The 12,787-nt window shown below is 46.6% G+C and overlaps 1 protein-coding gene across 4 annotated transcripts in view; it reads left to right on the forward strand.

Moving 5' to 3' along the window:
• CILK1 (ciliogenesis associated kinase 1) overlaps positions 1–12,787 on the forward strand; it is a 34,296-nt gene that overhangs the window by 18,200 nt on the left and 3,309 nt on the right. Inside the window, exons 5-12 of one of the 4 annotated variants that reach the window (XR_015722266.1) lie at positions 539–671; positions 1,270–1,441; positions 3,643–3,810; positions 6,439–6,759; positions 8,542–8,732; positions 8,852–9,000; positions 10,995–11,123; positions 12,477–12,571. Coding sequence is in view for 2 of the 4 variants with exons in the window: in XM_087857010.1 (XP_087713136.1) it covers positions 539–671; positions 1,270–1,441; positions 3,643–3,810; positions 6,439–6,759; positions 8,542–8,732; positions 8,852–9,000; positions 10,995–11,123; positions 12,477–12,575 (1,362 nt within the window). In the remaining 2 variants the exon portion in view is untranslated. Of the gene's footprint in view, positions 1–538; positions 672–1,269; positions 1,442–3,642; positions 3,811–6,438; positions 6,760–8,541; positions 8,733–8,851; positions 9,001–10,994; positions 11,124–12,476; positions 12,576–12,787 lie in introns of all 4 variants that reach the window. The other 3 variants (XR_006780545.2, XM_087857010.1, XM_045802423.2) reach the window with 3 other exon arrangements.

A 12,787-nucleotide genomic window follows, 5' to 3' on the forward strand; every position in this document is an offset into this window, starting at 1 on the left:
TGGGCAATGTTATATATATATATGTATATATTTCCGCCTGGGGTGACAATTTCTTTTTGTAAAGTTATCTCAGCCCATAACAGTTTTGATATTTTAAAAGCTGTTGTCTATCTCGGGAAAAAATTACGAAAAGCAGTTTTTGAATTGTCTTACTTTTTTTTTTTTTAAGATTTAATTTATTTATTTGACAGAGAGAGAGAGAGAGACAGCCAGCGAGAGAGGAAACACAGGAAGGGGGAGTGGGAGAGGAAGAAGCAGGCTCCCAGCAGAGGAGCCTGATGTGGGGCTCGATCCCAGAACGCTGGGATCACGCTCTGAGCCAAAGGCAGACACTTAACGACTGAGCCACCCAGGTGCCCCTGAATTGTCTTACATTTTTAATTCATCAGTGGGAATTGAAAGAAGTCCTGTGCATAGAGCCCTCGGTTTCATTCCAGGCTACTTTCAAGTTACAGATATTTATGAAAAGAGAAATTTAGCTGCAAAGAGTAATGCAGAAGCAAAATGCACTGGGATTCCTTCTCCATTCTCCCTACAGGCTTCTTCCATCGGGACTTAAAGCCTGAGAACCTCCTCTGCATGGGCCCGGAACTTGTGAAAATTGCAGACTTCGGGTTGGCCCGAGAAATCCGATCAAGACCCCCATACACAGACTATGTATCTACCAGATGGTAAATCCTCTTTCCTCAAAATTATTTAATTGCACTTCTTTTAAAATATACCATTATACTGAGGATAACATTAATGTCACAAATAAGTAACTTTTCACTAAAGGTTTAAAAGCTTGGGCTGTAAAGCCTTTTAAAAGGAGGCCTGTTATGGTTTTCCATGATATTAATAATATTTTATATACAGCCCTTACTGACAACCATTTCCTAAGAGTTGTGTAGAAGATTCTCCAAAAACCTTCTTAAAAACCAGAATTTAAGCAGTTGGCCATGACCAAGAAGTAGCCTACAGACAACAGGTTTTATATTTTCTTTCTCCTGTTCTCTCTTCTTTTTCCTCACTCTCACCCTGTGTTTCTCAAGGATGCCGTACAGAAGAGTCCTGCCGAGAAATGCTCAGTAGAAAATACTGTGAAATAGAGAAGCCCTACTTTATGACAGCAGCCATGGCAGTTGCCAAGTCCGCCGGAGTCTACCTACCACACAGAACTAGATAGAAATTCAAAATATAGACGGTCTCTCCCTGAGAACTGATGATAGTATTTCATTTAACTTCTGACCTGTAGCAGCACTAACAGGCAGTTCCTCTTTGGCGCTCCAGGTACAGGGCTCCAGAAGTGCTCCTGAGGTCTACCAACTACAGCTCCCCCATTGACATCTGGGCAGTGGGCTGCATCATGGCGGAAGTGTACACCCTCAGGCCACTCTTCCCCGGGGCCAGTGAAATTGACACCATCTTCAAAATTTGCCAGCTGCTGGGGACACCCAAAAAGGTAATGATAGGGGACAGAAGCCCGTGGGCTAAAGCCAGCAGCTTGCCTGAGCTTCCCCTCCTGCAGCCCATGCAGCCCTGGCCCTGTGGATCGCCTGCTCGTCCTGCAGTCTATCTCTCGACCTCAGTGGTCCTTCCCTGCCCTTTTCGGACGTGGCTCCCTCTGGCCCTCTGCTCTTCTCTCGGCCACCTCACCTCCCCTGATGGACTTCTCTATCCTCATGGCTACGACTCCTGCATCCATTCAGAAGTCTCCTAAGTGAAACCCCTCCTTGGAACTGCATTCCCATACTTAGCCTACCTGTGAGATTTTCTCCCAACACCCTCACCTCACCTTGGGACCCAGCATCTGACACGGATTGTGTTTTCTGACCCCCAGCTAGCTTCCTTCCCCGTTCCCCATTCCTGTCCACATTCCTACCGGAATCCCAGCGTCTCAGCCTTGAGGGTAAATTTCAGTGTCACCCTCTCCCTCTTTCTCTCTCTCTCTCTCTTCCGTACCCTCCCTCCTCTCATCCAAGCAGCCGGCCACAAATCCTATGGAACTTCGTTGCTCAGCTCTGGCCCAGGAGCCCCGCTGCCACCCCTGCAGGCCAGCGGTGCCCCTCCCCCTGTGTCTGGGGCATCTTCTCAGTCCGCCTGCCCTCAAGTCCTGCCCCCAGCTTATCTTTCGCTCTGCAGCCAGATTCCCCCAGACGAACAGCAGCCCCGGTATGGTCCTCCCTGCTAAAAAGACCCATTGAGTCCCTACACCCCACCTTCTTCAGTCTCACCGCTTATCTCCCACGTGCTACCGGCACCCTCCTGCCGCGGCCCTGGTGGCGCCCCACTTCTGGCTCTGCGCATGCGCGCTCTGCACACCTGGGTGACTTGTCACGTGACCGAATTCCACTCTTTCCAAGGCCCCTCAATAATTTACCCCCTCTCTGCTGCTCTAATCTCTTCTCCATTTCAGCTGTGTTCTGCATTACTAATATCATTATCCCTGTACATCTCTGTGCCCTGGACCATAGGCTTGTCTTTATTTGTATTTATTTTTCCAGGTCCTAGCACCATTGCTGGTACAAACCAGACCCTCCAAAATTCTTTAGATCATTTTTGTAAATCATGAGTGCCACCTTTCAAGATTTCCAAAGTCTCTTGCTAGAATCTTTCCCTCTTCTGGATACCTGTACCTCTCTTGTGACCCTCATCACTTTTTTCTCTGTATTATTATTTTTAAATAAATGTCTTATTTTCTCTTTTTGTACAGTGACATATATAAATCCTTAAGGGAAGGATTTATACTGGATTATTTTTGGATACCCAACAACACTAAACATATAGTAAGCACTCAATAACCTCCTAACTGAATAAATGACATTAGCTATACATAATGACACTTTGCCTTAAAAAAAGATGGAAGCAATTATACCAGAATGTGTTTTGTAAAATAGTAGTGTTGGAACTAGAAGGGACCTTAAAGATTATTTTCTCATCATTTTCTGTCATTACCTCCAGAATTTAGTGGTGATTATGCATGAAGCAGTGGGGAGCTTAAGACTGAGTGGAACAACTTTCTTTACTGCTGGACTTCTCAGCATGGTTATTTTGAATTATCAAGATGGGGATATTGTCAGGTGCCTGGGTGGCTTAGTCAGTTAAGCATCTGCTTTCAGCTTGGGTCATGATCCCAGGGTCCAAGTCCAGCTCCTTGCTGAACAGGGAACCTGTTTCTCCTCTCTCTCTGCTTGCCACTTCCCTTGCTTATGCTGTCTCTGTCTCTCTCTCTCTCTCTCTGTGTCAAATAAATAAAATCTTTTAAAAAAAAATGAGGATATTGTAATATGTAGGGTATCACAAGTTTATTTAACTTGAAACGAGATGTCTTCTTTTATTTTTTGCCCCCAGACAATTTCTCATTAGCGGTTTCTAAAATTTCTGTCTCATAGAACACAATTGGGAAAATACTCATTTAAACTATCTCGTGTTAAGGTTATAAAACCAGTTGGTGGCAAATTCAGGGTGTTTCCCACGGTTCCCCTGACTTCATGTTCTTTGTAGGCCCTCCATTAGCATTCCCTGTGTTCCACTGCACGCAGTGCCACACTGTGAGTATGAGTGTTATAAGGACATGATCGTTTTTCCATTAGGGGTACATGGGCTCAAGTAGGAACTATCACAAGTGGGCTAAGCAAGATCTTCTATTTCATCTTCTTTCAGACCGACTGGCCTGAAGGCTACCAACTTTCAAGTGCAATGAACTTTCGCTGGCCTCAGTGTGTACCCAATAACTTAAAGACCCTGATTCCAAATGCTAGCAGTGAAGCCATTCAACTCCTGAGAGACATGCTCCAGTGGGATCCCAAGAAACGGCCAACAGCTAGTCAGGTTTTCTTCCGTTTCCTTCTGTTTGATGCATTTCTTATGAAGTTCATATCTGACTCTGAATAATTCCTATAAATCTTATAGGAAGTATCTTATTTGGTATTATGGGTGAAAAATAGTACCAAATGCCACTAATGGTATACTATATATAAAAACATAAAATAGTTTGAAACTCACTGTATACAGTTAAAGGTTTAAACAATAAGGTTGCTTTGAAAATTGGCCTACAGGTTCCCATCACCACATGTGAGGAAATGAAATAAGCAGGTACGTCTACCTGTCTTTGGAGAATGTTTTCAAAGAGATTCTGTTAGTTAAGATTATGTAGCTGTTTCTTATAAGGCAGTACTGGTTGTTGAAAGGGCATTTGAAAATACCTTGTGAAGCCCAGCTCCCTTGTTTTACAGCTGATGGAGAGAGAGCACAGACGAGATAGAGCTAGGATGATAAACATCGGTAGTATTTCATAGCATCTAACGGTTTGTAGATGCTTTAGTGTGTTTTTACGTGACTTTAACCCTGTGAAGAGTCTGTGAAATCAGTGGTACTGTTTTCACTCTATAAGTGAGAACACTGAATCTCAGAAAGTTGAAGCGATTTCCCCTAGTCATTCATCCGGCAACCAGTACGGATCGTGCAACCAACTGGAGTTTGGGGACGCACGTGGTAGGTCTCCTGCTTCATACCTCCTGTTTTCTCAGCCCGCGCTCCCCCAGGGCACTTTGACTTAGATGATATAATGCCCCCAAAGAGATGTGGTAGAGCTGTGGTCTCAGCCACTCCGGTGCCTCCTGCAAGCCTCCGCCTCCCTCTGCATTAATGTGTCTGGCTCCTTCTCAGGCCCCCCTTGGCAATTACGTGGCTCCGAATGACAAAGGTGACCAGTTCTAATCAGAAACAAAGATTTGGCTAAACAAAAGTGATGGGAGGTTTGAAGATAGGGCCGATGTGATGTTAGAATTTGCGAGAACCAGGGGCGCCTGGGTGGCTCAGCCGTTAAGCGTCTGCCTTCGACTCAGGTCATGATCCCAGAGTCCTGGGATCGAGCCTCACGTAGGGCTCCCTGCTCTGCTCTCTGTCAAATAAATAAATAAAATTAAAAAAAAGAAAGAATTTGCGAGAACCAGAGAGACGATAGTGGGGGGTTAAGGAATTATGGAAAAGCAGCTTTCCAAAGGCTCAGAAAGGAAAGAGCCATAATTTGGTACCATAAGACTCTGGGTGGCCAGGGTTGGAAAGCTCTCAGAAGTGCACTCCGGGGTTTGAAATTCACAAATATCCTGAGGGCAGGAGAAAAGCCTTCTGACTAACCCAGTTTTTTAAAGGCTGTACCCAGGAGATGAAAAGAAAAAAATCTATAGCAAGGAACCAAGAGAACAATGTGTACCTTTAAGAACAGCATCAGAAAAGCTAAAAATGGCCCCAGATCAGTTTGCAAAAATGCCTGGAACTACAGAGACTTTTCAAGTTAGATGCCAGGGTACAAAACCAGTACCAGAGTCTCCATGTTATTGGCCTCTCTGTCTACACTTACATATAATCATTACAGATGTTTTAGCTATGTCCCAGAGTTATTAAGAAAGGTTATGTTCTGTTCAGTGATTTCCGTTCAAAAAGACTAGGGAATACAGGGAATATTTCAGAAAGAATTGTAAACCCCAGCCCTTTAAGATTTAGCCCCTCACTATCCAGAAAACTGGATTGTTCAGAACAGCTAACAAGGTCTGTTGTTGATAGGCAGGGTTTAACTTTATCATGTATTACATTCTTGGCATTCCTGGGGTAAAATACCTGCTCGTTTTACACTTGATTCTTCAGAGTCTTACAGGATTATTGTGTTTGGCTCTCTCAGTTTTATATTTTATTTATTTGTACTTTTATGGACTGAGGAAACTGTCTCAGAAAGGTGAAATAGTACATTTAAGACACATAGCAGGGGCACCTGGGTGGCTCAGTCAGGTTAAGTGTCTGACTTTTGATTTTGGCTCAGGTCGTGATCTCAGGGTTGTGAGATCAAGCCCCACATCCCCTCACGCTCAGCGGGGAGTCTGCTTGGGATTCTCTTCCTCTCCCTCTGCCCACCCCACCCCTAGGGGTGGGGGGAAGATACATAGCAAATAACTTACAGAGCCAGCATCTGCCTGGGTATTATGTAAGACTGATAATATACCTCTAATTAATTGAATTTAAATTTTAAAAATAAATAAATAAACTATATACCAAAACTTAGGATTTGCCAGCACAGACCAATATTTCTATGGCTCCATGATACGAGGCATATGGAAATTATTTAAATATCCTTTAAAGCTTTTAATGAGGTCTTCTCATATTAAATGGAAGTTTCAAAGAAAAAAAAAAAAAGCCAGCATCTGTGTTGAGCCAGATACGTTTCAGAAGTAACCAAGGTAATAGAAGTATAACCGGCTGGTTTATCCAAATAATTTTAAGTGTATACATTTTATATTTTAGATGAGGAAAATCATAAAGAGCATCACACATTCGATGCTGTTTTCTAGTTGGTTTAGGCTAAGAAACTGTAGCAAACTGTCCCATGAAATGTAGCTCAGCGAGCCTGATGGTATTAACCTTGGATACACTTTTCTCCTAAAGCAGCCCAATGTGTTATTCCAGGCGCTTCGGTACCCTTACTTCCAGATTGGGCATCCCCTGGGCAGCACCACACAGAGCCTTCAGGATTCAGGAAAGGCACAGAAGGATGTCCTGGAAAAGGCAGGCCCACCTCCTCACATCAAGCCGGTCCCCCCTGCCCAGCCCCCGACCAAGCCACACCCTCGGATTTCTTCGAGACAACATCAAGCCAGCCAGCCCCCGCAGCATCTCATGTATCCCTACAAAGCAGAGTCTTCCAGGACAGATCACCCGAACCATCTTCCGGAGGACAAGCCAAGCCCGCTGCTCTTCCCGTCCCTCCATACCAAGAATCCTCAGTCGGTAAGCAGTGAAGATTCGCTAGCGAGCCTTGTCTGGCCTGTTCCTCTTCTGACCCACTTATTGTGTGAAAGATAATCTTTTTTCAGCATATAACATCTAATTACAATGAACGTTAATTATAATAAATGTATCTTTGCTATATCGTGGGATAGTGAAAAGAGCTTTGGCCTTGGAGTTGAAGGTCTAAATTCAGGCTGTGCCTGTTAATAGCGGTGCTGGTGGCGGGCAGCTGCGGTGTCGTGGTTGAGAGCTGCACAGAGCACTCATGGGGCCAGGCCGTCCTGTCTTGGCTCTGCCGCTTCCTAGCTCCACGACCCTGCGCAGGTTCCCTGGCCTCCCTGCCTCTCGCTTCCTCATCTGTAAGGCAGGGGTAAAAATTGCATCTACCTGGTAACAATTCTTTGGGGGACTAAATGAGTTAATACTTGAAAGAATTTAAAATAGTAGCTGACACTTCATTAGAACTTGATAAATGTTAGTCATTGTTATTATTAATCCCTGTGGACTCAGTTTCCTCATCTGTAAAAGGAAGATCCTGATGCCTGTCTTGCCCGCCAGACCAGGAGGCTTGCATGACGATCAAAGGTCCTGCTAATTGTGAAGATGTTTTGAAAAATCACAAAGTGCCGTCATAAAATGTATAGGTTGTTATTCCTATTAATGCTGTCGGTGAATGCCGTTAATGCGAGGCTGTTAATTGAGCCCAGATCTTTCTCCTCCTCTTGGACTGGTGCTCAAAAGAAAAGAATGAGTGTCAGATTCCATAATAACCTGATAAGGGCATCTAGTTCCCAGTAGCTTTGTGATGCTGTCCGAGAGTCCGATTTTCTGACAGCTTTATGCAAAAGCAGTATTTTTTCTGTCAACTAGTATTCATTCACTGAGTGCCAGCTCCCAGCCAACACGAGATACCGCGTGAGGTTACCAGAGTGGTGTCTTTAGATTGTTCGCTGTACCCCAGCCCACAGCTTTGGAGCAATGTGTATTTGGAAATTTCGTGTTGTAGCTAATTCTGTAATTAAATAATATCCAGATCTACTAAGACAGCAAAGAAAGCATATTTGCAGTGTTTTCGATAAATGAGCAGATGACTGACATCTGAACTGACAGAATAAAGCTTTCAGGGATGAGGGCCGGATGACAACCTAGCTATCTCCCCCACGCGTGAGAAGTACCTTTAATTTCTTTTTAGGGGCACCTGGGTGACGCAGTTGGTTAAGCGCCCGACTCCTGATTTTGGCTCAGGTCATGAGATCGAGCCCTGTGTCAGGCTGTGCTCAGCATAGAGTCGGCTAATGCACTCTCTCTCTCTCTCTCTCAAAAATCTATTTAAAAAAAAATTTCTTTTTAGGGGCACCTGGGTGGCTCAGTCGTTAAGCGTCTGCCTTCAGCTCAGGGCATGATCCTGGCGTTCTGGGATCAAGCCCCACGTCAGGCTCCTCTGCTGGGAGCCTGCTCCTTCCTCTCCCACTCCCCCTGCTTGTGTTCCCTCTCTCACAGGCTGTCTCTGTCAGATAAATAAATAAAATCTTTAAAAAAAAAATTATTTTTAAAAATCCTTATCTTGTACACCTGGGTGTCCCCATAGGATGCCAACAGGTGTGATGTGCGCAGGGGAGGTGAGAGACAGAGGCCCGGGAACGTGTTTCCCATAGTTGCGTGTTGAGAATGATATGCCCCCGGATCCTCTTCATGACTAAGGAAGTTTGGAATGGGGATTACTCGTGCGTGAGCTCCATTAATGCCAAGTATTGCTTTATCCCCCGCTCCTGGGATGCACAGAAAATGCTAGCTGGCCTGGAACCCAAAAATGGGGAAATCAAGCCCAAGAGTCGGAGAAGGTGGGGTCTCGTGTCCCGGTCGACAAAGGATTCCGACGACTGGGCTGACTTGGATGACTTGGATTTCAGTCCGTCCTTCACCAGGATTGACCTGAAAAACAAGAAGAGACAGAGCGAGGAGACTCTCTGCAGGCAAGTGTGCGCCTCGGCTCTGCACGCAGACCGAATCCGGGGCTTGTGAAATGATTCCTGTACCTCTCTGATGATGCTTTCCATCTCATGCTCATCTAAGCCACGTTCCCTTGCTTCAGATTTGAGAGTGTTCTGGACCTGAAGCCCTCTGAGCCCATCAGTACAGGCAACAGCGCCCCCACCCAGACCTCCTATCAGAGGCGAGACACACCAACCCTGAGATCCGCGGCCAAGCAGCACTACTTGAAGCACTCGCGATACTTGCCTGGTAATAGAAATGCTTGCCTTTATTTTCATCATTGCTAAGAAACCATTTCCCTGGAATCACGTATTCACAGAGATTCTGTTTTGGAAGGCAAGTGCCCAGGGGCTTCTAGAACTTCAGAACTGGCAGGAGCATCATACATATATATAAAATGTGAGGCCTGGGCTTCAGCAAATATTTCTATGAGATATATATATATATATTTGCCTAAGAAAAAATGTTGTAGTTGAAATTGGATCCGGCCCCCCAGGAGGGAAGAACTGGAGGTGAGAGCCAGGGGGCACGTCTGAGGCCCATGCACCAGACCACGGTTAGGAACAGTGACCAGTCCTGTGTGCTCTCAGGAGACCAGGGTAGGCGCTCAGTCACACCACCTGGCAGTATTCCAGGGGTAAGTGTAAATGCTGTCGTTTGATGGGAACACAAGCGTCTCCCCAGATTCTCCCAATTCCAAGCTCACAGCATCAGCCAACTGTCCGTTCACAAATTCATTCAATCAGTACATACATACTGAGCTTTGAATGTGTGCGAGGCACTGGGGATATTACGGTGAACACAGCGGCCAAGTGGGACCACAGTCCATGCAGTGACTTTGTACAACAGCCCTGCAGACAGTGCTCTCACCCCCATGTGGCTTATATTCTAGTGGTGGGAGCCAGACCCTAAACAAATAGACAGCCAGTAGCTCCGGTGATGATAGACGGCAGGGAGGAGGCATCACTGTAGAGAGAGTGCTCAGGAAGGGCCTCTCTGAGCAAGTGACTCCCTATCTGGGCCCCCAAAGAATAGGGAGGAACAAATGAGCAGAACGAAGCAGGCAGGAGAAGCAGCAAGTGGAGAGCCTGGGAGGCAGGAAGGGGCTTGGCTTGTGAGGGGAAGGGCAGAGGGGCTGGCATGGCCAGAGCGTGGTAAGAGGGTGATACACGTAGCGCGAGGCATCTTTGTGAGTCTTGTAAGACACTTGGAATTTATTTCACAAGCAGCAGGCAGCTGTTGAAGACTTTAACTGGAGAGCACGCTGGCTTCCTGTCCATCTGTGTGCTGAGTGGATGAGGGCAGGCTGTAGCTTGCGTGCAGTAAGGGGAGTGTGGCTCAGGCTGGGGCTGCGGGCAGATGAGGTGGGAACAGCAGGCCCCTCTGGTGGATTGACTCCTCGGCCTTAGTTGGCCTCCCAGGATGACCTGGAAGAAGAGAGAGCAGGTGACAGGGTACAGCAGTGGTCCAGGAGTCAGGGGCAGAGATTCGAACTCCGGTGGCCACAGGCCAAAGGGAGCCGGGAGGGAATTAGAAAGTTATTTCTTTTTGGCTCTAGGAGAGGAAGGGAGGATAAAAGATGAATTCAGTCTTTCAGTTCTGAAAAATAGCTGCAGTGCTTGACATAAGTGGGAAAGTGGGCAGTCTAGGGGGTGGATTGGCTTGAGGTTGAGGTGACTGATTAAGGACAAGGCAGCCTTGGTCATGAGGGAGTCCATGAGGGTCACTGGTGCAGACCCAAGTCACCAGCACTTGATGGCACTAATGGTCCAGGTCAGGTGAGAAGGGGGATCTGGGGGACAGAACGCAGAGAGAGGAGAGCAGGGGGCTGTGAAGCTGGCCCCGCAGAAGAGGAACGGAGAGGAACTTGGGTCAGAGAGGAACTTGGGAAGGTGACAGACAGGCAATGGCCCATGCAGGGGTACAGGTGGGAATGACCAGGAGCACTGACACCCAGGAGAGCACCAGAGGGGCCAAGACAGAAGACGTGAGACAGATCTGTTGGAAGAAGTTTAGGAGAGCTCTCTCAGGCTGCCCACCAGTGAGAGCATACTAAAGCCCCAAGACGCCATCTTTCCTCCTTTCCTCTGCCATCTGTCAGACAACCTCACGGTCAGTTTTTGCTCTGACTGTTGAACCGTAGGAAGTTTAGACAAAGTGGGTTCTGTGACGAGTTTACCACTGAAATCTGGTGCAAGATGAAATATGTATTTTGCATTTGAAAATCATTTCTTCCCTATTAGGAATAAATATAAGAAACGGCATACTTCCAAATCCAGGCAAGGATTTTATTCCATCTAACCCCTGGTCTAGTTCTGGTTTGTCTGGAAAATCTTCAGGAACAGTATCAGTAATCAGCAAAATAAATTCAGGTGAGTCGTGATTATTCACTCTGAAATGATGAGAGACAAATTCTCTGGATGCAGCAGGACGGGTCCAGAGAGACAAGCTGTGGCAGTGAGCGGGTTTTCTGGGGTGGAAACACTGGGCCCCTTTTTCAGGCCATGCTCCTGTCTCTTTCTTGGCAGCAGGCTCTGGGGCCCCAGCCAGCAGCCACGGGGTCTGCCCTCAGGGGTACTGGGGAGTTGGGCACCTCTGACTTCCGAGGCCCCGCCCTGCTGCACATCCAGCTCCGCTCCGCCTGCCTTGCTCCAGCTCGGCCCCCGCTCTGATGACCCAGCCTTAGCCCAGAGCATCGAGAGACCTCTTCTGGTTAGAAGATAGACAGCTCAGGGGCGCCTGGGTGGCACAGCGGTTAAGCGTCTGCCTTCGGCTCAGGGCGTGATCCCGGCGTTCTGGGATCGAGCCCCACATCAGGCTCCTCCACTGGGAGCCTGCTTCTTCCTCTCCCACTCCCCCTGCTTGTGTTCCCTCTCTTGCTGGCTGTCTCTCTGAAAAATAAATAAATAAATCTTAAAAAAAAAAAAAAAAAGAAGATAGACAGCTCAGAGGGCCAGCCCCACTTTTTTTTTTTTTTCATCCCGTCTTTTTTAAAAACGAGTAAATGAATTTCATAAGCCTTCCAGGCGGGCTCACCCCATTCCCAGCAGGCCCCTTTTTCCGTGTCATTTTCCCTCACACAGGCAGCCCCTGCCATGCATTGCTTCCCCTTCCACATTGCCAGGTAAACATCTAGGCATCACTTGTCCCTGCGTTATCCGTTACACGTTCATTTATTTTGAGAAATACAAAAAAGAAGGAAATGAGGTACCAACACGCATGTACCCACCACCAGCTCAAGGAGTCAAACTTCGCAAAAACACATGAAGCCCACCATCTAGGCCTTCCTGCCTTTTCCCTCTTTGCCCTCCCCTCCCGCGATCCCCACCTGATTTGGGTGTTTATTATTTCTATGCATTTTTAAAAGATTCATGAACTACCTAGTAAGTTTTTACATGTTCAAAAGCTAATACGAACGTAATTCTGGAGCTGCACTCATTTTAGTCATTGTATCATGATATAGAAATTCCATGTATATGTAAGACCCATCATAGTATATATCATAAGACATAACATACATCACCGTATCACCCCCTAATTGATTACTTTTACTGGACCGTAATGTATTTATCCTTCTCTCCTTGATGAGCATGTAAGTTGGGAACCATCTTTGCGATGAGAAAGAGAGTGAACCTTGGCGTACCCTCTTGTCGCGCACCTGCGTGAAGGTTTCTCTGGGGACAGTGGAAACAGGTTAAAGGGTGTGCTCATCTTTGACTTTACAGATGTTGCCAAATTGCTCTCCAGCAGGGTCTGGGAGTGGTGCTGCTTCCTTGATGCCACTGGGTACTGTCAAGATTGCAGGCTGTGTGCTGGTCTGGTGGGTGTGAGAGGGTACCTTGCGGTGGCTTCGACTTGCATGTCCTGTGTACTAATGAGGTTGAGCCTCTTTTGTGTTCATGGACTCTATGTTTTTTTCCCTTTTGTGACTCACCTGTTCAAATTCTCTTCCCATTTTTTTTTTTTAATGTCTTCCCCCAAAATGCAAAATGGGCCCTAGCACAACACAGCTCCTCACCCAGGCATTGCCACTCTG

The sequence above is a fragment of the Ursus americanus genome, chromosome 29 (genome assembly GCF_024610735.1).
Source record: "Ursus americanus isolate L20-20 chromosome 29, mUrsAme1.1.p, whole genome shotgun sequence".
NCBI classification, from domain to species: domain Eukaryota; kingdom Metazoa; phylum Chordata; class Mammalia; order Carnivora; family Ursidae; genus Ursus; species Ursus americanus.